General features: G+C 45.6%; 1 protein-coding gene across 8 annotated transcripts in view; it reads left to right on the top strand.

The window, feature by feature from the left end:
- VPS13D (vacuolar protein sorting 13 homolog D) overlaps window positions 1–12,905 on the top strand; it is a 246,311-nt gene that overhangs the window by 16,180 nt on the left and 217,226 nt on the right. For 6 of the 8 annotated variants that reach the window (XM_059045745.2, XM_059045813.2, XM_059045803.2 and 3 more), the window contains 10 exons: window positions 2,187–2,291; window positions 3,504–3,674; window positions 4,094–4,194; window positions 5,023–5,191; window positions 7,209–7,310; window positions 7,453–7,654; window positions 8,980–9,159; window positions 10,240–10,370; window positions 12,159–12,234; window positions 12,657–12,827. In XM_059045745.2, the coding sequence (XP_058901728.2) occupies window positions 2,187–2,291; window positions 3,504–3,674; window positions 4,094–4,194; window positions 5,023–5,191; window positions 7,209–7,310; window positions 7,453–7,654; window positions 8,980–9,159; window positions 10,240–10,370; window positions 12,159–12,234; window positions 12,657–12,827 (1,408 nt within the window). Of the gene's footprint in view, window positions 1–2,186; window positions 2,292–3,503; window positions 3,675–4,093; window positions 4,195–5,022; window positions 5,192–7,208; window positions 7,311–7,452; window positions 7,655–8,979; window positions 9,160–10,239; window positions 10,371–12,158; window positions 12,235–12,656; window positions 12,828–12,905 lie in introns of those variants that run through there. The other 2 variants (XM_067017140.1, XM_067017153.1) reach the window with 2 other exon arrangements.

The following is a 12,905-nucleotide window of genomic DNA, read 5'->3' as shown; positions in this document are numbered from 1 at the left end:
AAGTGATCCCATTATATTCCACCTGCCCATTTCACTCCCCTGAAACCAGCTGTTTTCCTTCATTCTCTTAACATGTTACTGAGTGTTACAAACACACATGTGAAAACTGACATCACTAGAGCCCTTTTATGTGCCAGGCACTGTTCTCAGTGCTTCACATGGTTTATCTCCTTGAATTCCCCGTCATTTCCACCGCTGTCCTCCTTGGACTACAGCCGAGGGCGCTGGGGAGCAGCGGGGTGAGGGAGGCGGACGGCTACGCAGCAGGGCTGGGTGGACTGTGGCCCGGGGGCCACATCTGCCCCGCCTGCTGTTGTACGTTAAGATTTGGTGGATCGCTGCCACGCCCGTTCATTTACATGTTGTTAAGGCTGCTTTTGTGCTGCAGTGGCAGGGAACGTAGGGCCCCCATCCCTGGCCCTTTACAGAACAGGTTTGCCAGCCCTGCTTCAGAGCACGTGTTCTTACCCGCGACGCTAGTCCCTGGAAGCCTGTGCTCATCCCTTCACTTCTTATTGCTCAGTTTCCGTATCCGTTCGGTGACAACGTCCTGCCAGTTTTTCCCGCAGCATGTCTCAAATGTGGCTCTTATGCTTATCCTCACTGCGACTGTCTGGGTTCAGGCTGCTGCCAGCTTCCGCCTTGCTCAGCAAAACCCTGACCTCCGCGACCTCCTTGCTTCCATCCTAGACTCTTGATTCGCCCTGTGCCAGCGCTCCTCAACTTTTCCCATGTCGCGACACGCAAAGAAGGATCATGGTATTTGTACAGGACGCTGGGGCAGATGGATGTGGGTGCTTGGGGCTGGAGGTGCTTAGCTCAGAGTAACCAAATACCGTGGACCCTCGAACAACATGGGTTTGAACTGTGCAGGTCCACTTAGATGCAGATTTCTTTCACTAAATACGTACCACAGTATTACATGATCCTTGGATGTCGTACCTCGAATACAGAGGGCTGACTATAAAGTTACACGTGGATTTTCCACTTCGCGGAGGGTCGGCGCTCCTAACTGCCATGTTGTTCAAGGGTCGCTGTATTCCTAAAATGTAACTCGATCCTATAAACTAACTTGCTCATTATCTTGACACACTCATGACTCCATAGCGGGAAGCTCCACTTTGCACTGTTGCTAGAGTTCTGTTTCTAAAACCCATACCGGGCTCTGGTGTGCATGCCTGCATCAAAACCCTCAGTGGCTCCAAGTCCCTTCCTGCAAGTATGACATCCAAACTCCTTAATGTGACAAACTTCTTACTGTATTTGTTTTCTAGGACTATGATAATAAATCACCACAAACTAGATGGCTTAAAACAACAGAGATTTATTTTCCTTAGTTCTGGAGGCCTGAGTCCAAAATCAAGGTGTTGGGAGGGTTGGTTTGCCCCGGAGGCTCTGAGAGACTGCCCCATGCCTCTCTCCTTGCTTCCCGCTGTTGCCTTGGTGTTCCTTGGCTTGTGGATACATCACTCCAGTCTCCGCCTCCATCTTCATATGCCTTCTTCCCCACGTGTCTGTTCTCTCTTCTTGTAAGGACACCAGTGATTAGATTAGGGCCCACCCCAATCCAGTATGACCTCATTTTAATTTGATTATATCTGCAAAGACCCTATTTCCAAGTAAGGTCTCATTCACAGGTTCTGGGACGACATGAATTTTGGGGGGTGCGGGGGGGACTATTCAACCTAGTAACGTTCCAGCCTACTTTTCTCAACACCTAACTAGCTCCTCACTTCAAATGTGTGTCCATACACGTGAGCCGATACTGCCCTATCCCTGAGCACAGTGCTGCGGTTACACGGATGTGCTCGCCGTCCTCTGCAGCTGTCAGGCCTTTGGTGTCATTGGCCCCACTCCTTGAAATGTGTCCTAGTCCCTCCCTCCCACCCTTTGTCTGAAATGTACACATCCTTTGATATTCGTCTACACAGTGACGTTTTCTCTCTGTTTGCTCACGGCAGCTCATATACTCTTCCTCTGCTTCCCTCCGCTTAGTTAAAATTATTTGCATCTTTGTATTTCCAGTTACTTAGATTCTGAACTCTGTAACCATGTTTTCATTCAGGTTTGTATCCTCAGCACCATGCAAAGCACCCAGTGCATGATTCTTCACAAAGGGCCTGTTGAATGAATGGATAAATTTGTGAATAAAGAATCCTCTTGTTTTCTTCCCTGTCTTCCCTCAGGTACAGAAATTAATGCGGAAAAAGCAGTTAGATGTGGCAGAGTTTAGCATCTATTGGGATGTCGATTGCACTTTATTGGGGGATTTGCCTCAGGTGGAGTTACAGGTATGATTGTGGCAGGGCTTTGTTATAACACAGCACGGCAGTAAAGTGGTGTAGGATCGTTACCACGTAAGGTTTTGTTCTCTGCGTCTCTGTTCCCATTCCCATCCCCTCTCCCTGCATAGGCGTTCGCTCTCGAGTATGTATGCTTGAGGTACTTGCTGTGTCTGTAACTCTGAACAATATATAGGGATTTGTGTATGTTTTACATTTATAGTGTATTATTGATTTCTTTGTTAGCTTTTTTTCACTTAAATCTCTGTTTTTAAGATTGATCAGTATTGCTGCTTATACTTCTGATTCATTGCTTCTGACTATTACATGGTATGCCACTGCATGCACGTAACATATTAGCAGTCTCCACTCTCTTAGCCCCCAGTGTACTAAGCATCCAGATTTTTAATGAATGAAGCACCAGATCTGGTTCTTAAAGAAGAGCTTTCTTACAACACTGTATGTCGAAATTTCCCCTTCGGTGGCATTCCTTTAAGAAATACTTAGAAAGTCATTATAAATCATTGGATATGAAGTATTACTGTTTGTGAAGGATATTGTAAAAAACTCAGTTTAATCTTCTTGTAAAGAAATTGTAGGTGGTTTAAGTGAAATGGAGAAAAAGGACTCATATTTCCCTCAACCACGATTATCTTTGGCTTGCATGCTGTTGTGCTGAATGGTTTTTGTTTTGCTAATTGGATTAAATAAATACTGTGCATCCATACAGTAGAAGAGTATGCAGCTATAAAAATAAAGGCAGAGATCTTTATGATGAATACGTAATAGTCTCTAAGATACCGTATTAAGTTTATAAAACCAAGATAAAAGAGCATATATGCCATTTGTGTAAGAATGGTTTAAAAACCCAGAGAATTAGCATTTGGCTGACTATGTACAGAATGCTGCTGGTGGAGTATATCAGAAACTGGTGTCACTGGTCGCCTGTGAGTAGGGTAACTGGGTGGCTGGAGGATGGGAGTAGGAAGGAAAGATGGCACTTTTTTGCCTTTTAAATTTTAAACCACGCGAATGTATTACCTAATGTATTACCTGTAAGAAATATAAATAAAAATTTTAAAATGCTAGAGAGCTTTAGATTCCCAGTTGTATCCTGCTTTTGGATTCTGATATAATATGCTGTAGATCAGACAACATTCCAACAGGTGACTTGATCCTGAAAATATTTGCTATGATGACAGCCGTTCTTGTGACACTCAGGAGGCCATGGACAAGAGCAGGGAGAGTCGAAATCATCACTACATCCTGGAGCCTGTGTGCGCGTCCGCGCTTCTGAAGAGAAGCTGCTCTAAAGAGCCTCTGAGGTCTCGGCACACTCCCCGCATTGAATGTGACATTCATCTGGAGACCATTCCCTTGAAACTCTCTCAGGTTCCCTGTTTCTCCCTGTAACTATCGGACTGATAACTGGGGTGAAGGAGGCATGTTGATAGAAGGGTCTGGATACTTCGAGGTCCCCTCGGGGGAAAGGAAGTGTGCATGAGACGAGGCTGTGGTGGGTGCAGAACCACCACTGTCTTTATACAGTCGGATTGGGTGGGTCTCAGGTTAGTTTTGATTTGATATTTAAAGTGCTGAACAAAGAGTTCAAGAGAGACAGTAAATTTACGTACTTCACTGACTGTTCAGAGAGACGTGACACTTGGTGCTGGAGTTTAGTCTTGCAGTTTGCCCTGGATATCAGCTCAGTGGGTTGACTAATACGACTTGTTCCTGTGACGTATATGTCTTAACTGAGCAAAAGAAACAAACCAATTCTAACCTAGTGTCTCTTAACCTCTAATAAAAAGTTGCAATACCGGCAAATCATGGACTTCCTCAAGGAGCTGGAACGAAAGGAGAGGCAGTTGAAGTTCCGAAAATGGAAGCCCAAAGTGGCCGTATCTGAGAAGTAAGTCTTGTCAATTAAGTGTTGTGTCTGAAATGCATTTTCTAGCATGTTCTTTTTTTGTACCTAGATCAGAAATAATGCCTCACTGTCTTTTACACATGGTTGGAGATAAAAGTACAGTCGACTTTTCTGGGCTTTAAAATGCCATTTCTGTTGTTTATCATCATTGACATGCTACTGTATATCTCTTTGGTGTAGCGGGTTTACTCTTAGGTCAAGCGTAGTGGAATTCAGAAGGTCCTCTCATCCTCAGTTAGTAAGGAGATTGGCGTTCCTCTGGTGGGCTCTGATTGTGTGGTAAATACTTTGCAGCACTCTCGAACCTACTTCCCTGTGTCTTTTCTCCTAAGTTGTTTGGTCAGCATTTATATAGTACACTTGATAACATCTGTAGCAAAAATAAATCTTTTTAATGTAGATGTGCTAAACTTGACGAGTCAATATATTAAAACTTTTTTTAGATGCTGTGTATTTCCAGTCTTCCTTGAAATATTCCATTTAAAATCTTTAATAGTCAAATCCTTGCTGATTATCTTACAATGGTATTTACTGTATAGCCACCACTTGATTTTATGTGGGAGGGGCTGATGTTATGGGTGATTCAGACCAATTGAGTAATGTATTATAATCGGTGCATAAACTGAGGATCCAGTAGATTAACTTTCCCCATATGTTGAGGTTAGCCTAACATGATTTGAGTTTGAGGCATAAACAGATGGCTGACAAGAGACGTCTCAGAAGGGGAGTGGTGTGTTGTGGATTGCCCTGGGTCGATAGCATTTTCATCGCTTTTATTGTAAGTAACTAGATGGTTATGAACTGTTTCAGCTGCCGAGAGTGGTGGTATTTTGCTTTGAATGCCAACCTGCATGAGATCCGGGAGCAGCGGACACGCTGCACGTGGGACTTCCTGTTGCGCCGGGCCCGTGATGCCGTGTCCTACACTGACAAATACTTTACCAAGTTGAAAGGAGGCTTGCTGTCTGCAGACGACAAGGTGAGGAGGCTGTTGTCTCTCATTTCTCGTCTCCAGTCAGAGGGTAAGGATGTCTCTCAAAGGCTGAAGTAAAGGGAACCCGTGAAGAAATAAAGTCTTTGTTCGGGATCATAGTTTTACAGGATAAAGTCGGTCTTATTAGGGTGAGGGCTTCTTAGAAGACCCGGCTTTGCCTTGGCAGGAAGCGTCTTCCACCTTCTGTTGCTTGAGGAGAGCCGGGCCATGGGGTGGGAGGAAGAGAAAGGGGCCGTGGTCCTGCCAGGCCTAGCCACTCCCTGCCCCCCCAGCTCTCCGCGCGGGGCCCAGAGAGACATTCCCTCTAGTCACTCAGGTCTCTTCAACAGCTGATCCTAATTCTTTTCCTGCAAAGTCTATAACTAATCTCTGTAGACTTTGGCCCACATTTTCCCTAATGCCAATTGACTTGATTGACCTTGGGGTTTTGGAGGAAGAGGCTAGGCCGAGGGTGTGAAGTAGGGATGAAGGCAAGCTTCTGTTTTAGCTACCTGCAGGACCAGAGACCCTTAGAACCAGCAGTCCTGGAGCCCTGGTGTGAAGCTCCCTCCTGGCTCTAGTCTGTCTGCCTCTGTCTCCTGGGGGAAGGCAGTAGGGAGTGTTTCCTCCTTTATTTGTTTCGGTTTTGTGAGCTTGAGTTTTTATAATAGCAATTTAGACTGTTTCCGGTATTTTGGCTTGCGTACTATCTCTTAATTCACTCTTCTCTTTAGTAAACCCTTCTAAGCTTCCCTTTAGCACCTGTCTTAGCTCGGGCTGCTATAACAACATGCCACAGACTGAGAGGCTTAAACAATAGACATTTATTTCTTAACAATTCTGGACGCTTGAAAAGTCCATGATCAAGGTGCTGGCAGATTTGGTTCTTGGGGAAGACCAGCCTCCTGGCTTGTGGCAGCCGCCTTCTCACTGTGCGCTCACTTGGCCTTTCCTGGGTAGAGAGAGATCTGGCTGCTTTCCCCTTCTTATACGGCAACTAATCCCATCATGATGGTTCCATCCTCGTCACCTCATCTAAACCTGTTCACCTCCCATGGGCCCCACCTTCAAATCCCATCACACTGGGGGTGAGGACTTCAACATATGAATTTTAGGGGGGCACATTCAGCCTATGAGAGCACCCTGCTGTGGTAACCAGTGGCAGTGCTGAACCCCTGGGTGTTTTCACCTCTTCTGCCGGCACCCCGGGCATGACCCACTCAATTTGCTAGTGCTTTTTTCACCAGTGTCAGGCATGGTCACTGACATAGAAACCTTACGAAAAGGATGGAATAAACCAGACCTTTTGTTTTGGATGGTTTTCTTAAAGGCACAGGCAAAGACACGGAGGGAGAGAAAAATCTAAATTACAACTGAGGTGAGCAAGTAAACACATAGAATATCCTTTCTTAATCATAGTGTATAAGAAACAGCTTAGGATAGCTACCTCTGCTTTCTTTTGCATCTTTGCATGTAGCAGGCCACCGCTGTCCTTTCCTAACTTGCATGAAACACATGAAAATGACCACTTCCTTGGTAATGTCCCATATGAAACATAAAGGAGCTGGAGGCCTACACACTTAACTCTGTAAACTTGGTCCTCAGTTTCCTTATCTGAAGTGGGAAGAATAATAACTAGCCACCAACTTGAATCAATTGAGGTAACGCACGTGAACGCACTTTGTAAACCGCCATTGCTGTGCAGAGATGGGATACTCTGGCAGCACATGGTCTTCATTTCCCATTTTCAACTCAGTACTGTGTCCGCTCCCTCTGTACTTACCATTAGTCTCATCTCAGAGACCAGGTAGAATCTGTCAGCGTTATATGGGAAAGCTTTTTAAACCAGAAACATAGCAATTATGGAATTAACTGTTCATTTTCATTGTTTCTTGGCCTTCGAAATGTTGGGAAACTTTGGAGGCCAGTTGGGTTCCTACACAGTACTGGACTGGTTCGTGAAGGTGTCCCGTTTCTCTGGAGCTATAATACCTGTTTTGTTTGTTTGTTTTCACCCAAACAGGAGGAAATGTGTCGGATTGAAGAGGAACAGAGCTTTGAGGAATTGAAGATTTTGCGTGAACTGGTTCATGAACGATTTCACAAACAGGAAGAACTGGCAGAGGTAGGAAATCCCCTGTGAGAAGATGTGTTCTGACCCAGTAGGCTCTGAGTGCCTCTGTGGGCAGGCAGAGAATAAGCAGCGGTGTATCACTTCCTGTTTCTGTCTTCTAGTACTCTTATGTGCTCATTTTTGATTGACACAGAGCTTACGAGAGCCTCAGTTGTATTCTCCGGGAGAGTCTCCTGGAGACCCAGAAGCCAGTGGAGGCAGCGGGATGCTGCAGTACCTTCAGTCCTGGTTTCCTGGCTGGGGCGGCTGGTATGGGCAGCAGACCCCTGAAGGGAAACCAGTCGAGGGCCTGACTGTGGAGCAGCACGAACACTGGACTCCTGAGGAGATCCTGGGTAAGGCAGGGCTGGCCTTTACTTGCCCTTCTTGGCTATAGTGAAAGGAGACACTTGGTTCATGATTCATCTGTTATTTGTGAAATGGCCCATGGTATATTTCAAATTAAAAAAAAAAAAAAAAAAAAAGTAGAAGGGGCTTCCCTGGTGGCGCACTGGTTGAGAGTCCGCCTGCCGATGCAGGGGACACGGGTTCGTGCCCCAGTCCCGGAAGATCCCACATGCCGCGGAGCGGCTGGGGCCGTGAGCCGTGGCTGCTGAGCCCGTGCGTCCGGAGCCTGTGCTCCACAACGGGAGAGGCCACAACAGTGAGAGGCCCGCGTTCCACACACACACAAAAAAAGTAGAAGGACTTCCCTGGTAGTGCAGTGGTTAAAAATCCGCGTGCCAGTTCAGGGAGTACGGGTTCGATCCCTGGTCCGGGAAGATCCCACATGCCGCTGAGCAACTAAGCCCATGCGTCACAACTACTGAGCCTGTGCTCTAGAGCCCACGTGCCACAACTACTGAAGCCTGCATGCTGCAACTACTGAAGCCTGCATGCCCAGAGCCCGTGCTCCGCAACAAAGAGAAGCCACCTCAGTGAGAAACCTGTGCACTGCAACGAAGAGTAGCCCCCGCTTACTGCAACTAGAGAAAGCCTGTGCACAGCAACGAAGACCCAGCACAGCCCAAAAAAAAAAAAAAAAAAAAAAAGACATTAGTAACAGTTTGTCTCATGTTCATAGAGTCAGAGAGAGGAAGTTACGAGAGATACTTGTTTGCAACTCCATCACTGAATTTGAATATTAATATGGTTTCAGATCAATCTGAGTGGCAGTGATTGTAGGAGAATTAAATCTGGACAAGTTCAAAAGTTTTAAACTCTGAGGCTTGAATACCAGTCCGGAGCCACCCTTTACACCCAGGCTGTCCAGTATGGTAGCTGTAGTCACAAATGGCTATTTAAATTTATTAAACTAAAATAAAAAATTCACTTCCTCAGTTGACTTGCCACATGAGCCACAGTGCTCAAAGCCACTTGTGGTTAGTGGCCACTGTGTAGGACAGTGCAGTGTAGGTCAGTGGATTGTATTGGGCAGTGCTGCCTTATACTGTACTTTACCATGATTTTGGCATCGTCCCTCGTTTGACTATAAGTTGATCAGGGCCCTTATAAAACAGTTAGGGTCGTGTCACATTGGTGAATAAAACAGTCACCCATGACTTTGGAGTTCTTCCCTAAAAAGGGGGAAAAATAGTTAAGTAATGTCATAATGACTGTGATCAGTGCTTTTAAAAATTTCCCTTGTGATTTCTTAAAGTCTTTTCTTCCTCACATTTAGGCTCCGAGGAGTTTTTTGACCCCACTGCAGATGCCTCTTGTATGAACACGTACACAAAGCGAGACCATGTCTTTGCCAAACTGAACTTACAGCTACAGCGAGGGACCGTGACTCTGCTGCACCAGGAGCAGGGAGCTGCCCAGATGAATCAAAGTGCTTTCATGCAGCTTGAGTTTTCAGGTATAGCCCCCAGAGAGCCCCCTGATGCTCTGTATCTCTCTGGGCACAAGTGTCCACTGGAGTCTCATTACATTTGCAGTAGTTATGTTCTAGAAAGTTACATGAATACTGAATCCAGGCTCCGAGGGGAAACACAGGGTTAGGTGCCTGCAAGCCCCTGGTCATCACATTCGTCAACGCATCAGTACACAACCTTGTCCTATGAGTGTGTGTGTGTGTTTAAAGACACCTTATTTAATATATGTTGTTGATTCACTAATTGAACTCATGGCCAGCGGCGTGTAACTCATGCCTGAGTGAAGCTTATCTACTACATGTATTTCCTCTGTTAGGCATAGCACTTCAGCACTGTGCTTGGGGACCCTTTTAAACAGCGAAATCACCAAGAAACAGCACAAAAATGCAAAAAACTGGCACTAAATAGACCACACAAGGACACTTGTATGAGCTGAAACAAGAAGGCAGAGCATTGCCATGTTCAGCTTCAGCTGGGAACACGCGCTGCAGGTGACTCGAATTTTTGGCTGCTCTGCATATGTCCGCAGAGCACCGCGAGTATTATTTTGGGGTTACAAGTAAATTTTAGTGAGTAGGCGAATTTGTAAATGTGGAGTCTGTGAATAATGAAGATCGACTGTATTTGACTTCTTTTTCTGAATTTGAATTAAAGGTATGTAAATAAATACCCAGATGTTGGTTTTCTCTTCTCACAAACAGATTTATTGCAGTTCATAAAATAGCCAGTTATCTGTGGCTTGTCAGTAGTTTAAAGGTAAATGACCAAAAAAAAAAAAAAAAATCCAGTTTGTTTTTGACTTTATAATCTTGAGAACTGAGAAATCATAAACTTAGTGTGAACTAGCAGATTGCTTGAATTTAATTGTAAAGTGCTCTGTTTAAAATTCATTCTGTTGGGAAACTTCTAATACTCCTTATAGATTTATGGGTTATTTTGTTGGAATTTCAAGGAGAAATAGTTCATGATATCTGATAGTCCTCTGTAAACTGTTATATCTTATACTTTTAAAATAATTAAGGCTATGATGGCGTAGTATAACTCTTAACATTTATTTTCTGTAGGTGTAAAACTTCTAGCAGAATCTCTTCCTCGAAGAAACTCCTCCTTGCTTTCAGTCCGGTTGGGTGGACTGTTTCTTCGAGACCTGGCCACAGAAGGGACTACGTTTCCTCTTCTGGTCTTCCCTAATCCGGTACGTACAGCAGTGGGATGGCTCATTCACCCAGGGTGTTTGTGAATCGTGGTCTGTTTTAGGCAACAAGAGTAGTATTAACTTGATTTATTCTGACATTTGATCATTTTGAGACAGGCTGATCAGAATCAGATTGGAGGTAGATAAGTATTTTGAATTTGTCAGAGAGCAAGTGTTGGTGAGATTTATGGCAGTGCCTTCTTCCCTCCCTGTGTTATCGCCACCTTGGAATAGTTGCTCTGATTTGGAAGAAAATGCCATCAGCAACACTATTTTCTGCATTTCAAGGTCAATGTTGAATGTCCTCTGTATCCGACAGTGATCTTCATTCATTCTGACCCTCAGTCACTGATAGGACGTCTCATGTTTCCAGAGTTACAAAAGAATCACCACAAGTTTTCTCTATAGGTGTAATTTTTTATATATAATATTCTTTTTAGACTAGAAGATCTTTGATCTTACTAAGTTGGCAAAAAGATGGTCAGAAGAGTTGAATCTTTTTAAAAAAAATACATTTATTTATTTATTTATTTTTGGCTGCGTTGGGTCCTCGTTGCTGTGTGCGGGGTTTCTCTAGCTGTGGCGAGCAAGGGCTACTCTTTTTTTTTTTTTTTTTAAATTTTTGTGTGGTACGCGGGCCTCACTGTTGTGGCCTCTCCCTTGCGGAGCACAGGCTCCGGACGCGCAGGCTCAGCGGCCATGGCTCACGGGCCCAGCCGCTCCGCGGCATGTGGGATCTTCCCAGACCGGGGCACGAACCCGTGTCCCCTGCATCGGCAGGCGGATTCTCAACCACTGCGCCACCAGGGAAGCCCAAGGGCTACTCTTTGTTGTGGCGTGCGGGCTTCTCATTGCGGTGGCTTCTCTTTGTTGCGGAGCATGGGCGCTAGGCACACGAGCTTCAGTAGTTGTGGCACATGGGCTCAGTAGTTGTGGCTTACGGGCTCTAGAGCGCAGGCTCAGTCGTTGTGGTGCATGGGCTTAGTTGCTCCATGGCATGTGGAACCTTCCCGGGCCAGGGCTCGAACACATGTTTGAGCCCTGCATTGGCGGGTGGACTCTCAACCACTGCGCCACCAGGGAAGCCCAGAAGAGTTGAATCTTTTTTAAAAAATACATTTATTTATTTATTTTTGGCTGCGTTGGGTCCTCGTTGCTGTGTGTGGGGTTTCTCTAGTTGGGGCGAGCGGGGGCTACTCTTCGTTGTGGCGTGCGGGCTTCTCATTGCGGTGGCTTCTCTTTGTTGTGGAGCATGGGCGCTAGGCACGCGAGCTTCAGTAGTTGTGGCACATGGGCTCAGTAGTTGTGGCTTACAGGCTCTAGAGCGCATGCTCAGTCGTTGTGGTGCACGGGCTTAGTTGCTCCGCGGCATGTGGAACCTTCCTGGGCCAGGGCTCGAACCCATGTTTGAGCCCTGCATTGGCGGGTGGATTCTCAACCACTGCACCACCAGGGAAGCCCAGAAGAGTTGAATCTTTAGCCCCTTATACTTCCCATAATGTTTTGTCATGGGGCACTGGGGAGAGTGTGGGTGGGCAGAGTGAAAGTGTGCAAAGCTGTACACACTCAGTCCTTGTGTGCTGAGTGCACACTGCCCGTGCCAGACTGGGGAATGGCACAGGCTGGAGGGCTCAGCCTGCAAGTCCACAGTCCCCTGGTGTCAGATGAGTTTTGATTCCGACTGTGCTAAGAAAGAGTGATGCCAGAGGGTAAGACGTGAGAGCGCGTGTGCACAGTAAATTGGTCCCTCTCGCTCTGACCTTTTTGCGTTTTGTGTGTGTTTATCAGCAAAAAGAAGTTGGCAGAGTCTCACAGTCTTTTGGACTCCAAACAGCATCTGCAGACAGAAGCGATCATTACGCTGGTAAATTGTCATACGTTCTTAAATTCATTCTTCAAAATGCGATGATGATAGATCAGTAGTCTTGGTCAGCAGAGAGGTAGTGTGTCCTGTCTTGTGCCCAGTGGTTTGCTGTGTGGATCCCTGTCTGACTTGGAGACTGCCTCAAGCTCTCCCTCCACCCATGTGTGACTGGGGCAACTCTCAAGGCCTCTGGGTCCTGGGTTACGTGTTGGGAACGAATCCAACAGCCTGGTCTTGAGGAGTCCTGTTGACAATTAGTCAATCCTTATTAGGTTCTCTGTTTTATAAAATTTTCATAAATGAGAACTAATTGGAAAATAATTGAGAAAATGTCTTTTTTTCCCAGAAGTCCTTATCAGTTATCAAGAATAAGATGATTATCTTGCTGTGTTCCATTTTCTTTCTCTGGTTCTTTCCTTTAGCTGCAGACCCAGATGACCCAGTTTTTGAGATGCTATATGAGAGAAATCCAGTGCACAGCCATTTTGAGAGGCGGCTGAATGTCAGCACGAGGCCCTTGAACATCATATATAATCCCCAGGCTATTAAAAAAGTAGCAGACTTTTTCTACAAGGGAAAGGTTCATACCTCAGGTTAACTTTTTTGTTTGTTTGCTCTTATGTGACTTTCTAAAGACATCTTTCTTGTCGTTTCTGGGGCAAGGGTTATTA

Source organism: Kogia breviceps, chromosome 1, assembly GCF_026419965.1.
Source record: "Kogia breviceps isolate mKogBre1 chromosome 1, mKogBre1 haplotype 1, whole genome shotgun sequence".
NCBI classification, from domain to species: Eukaryota; Metazoa; Chordata; class Mammalia; order Artiodactyla; family Physeteridae; genus Kogia; species Kogia breviceps.
The sequence above is the reverse complement of the archived record's forward strand: the minus strand, read 5'-3'. Positions and strand labels throughout refer to the sequence as shown.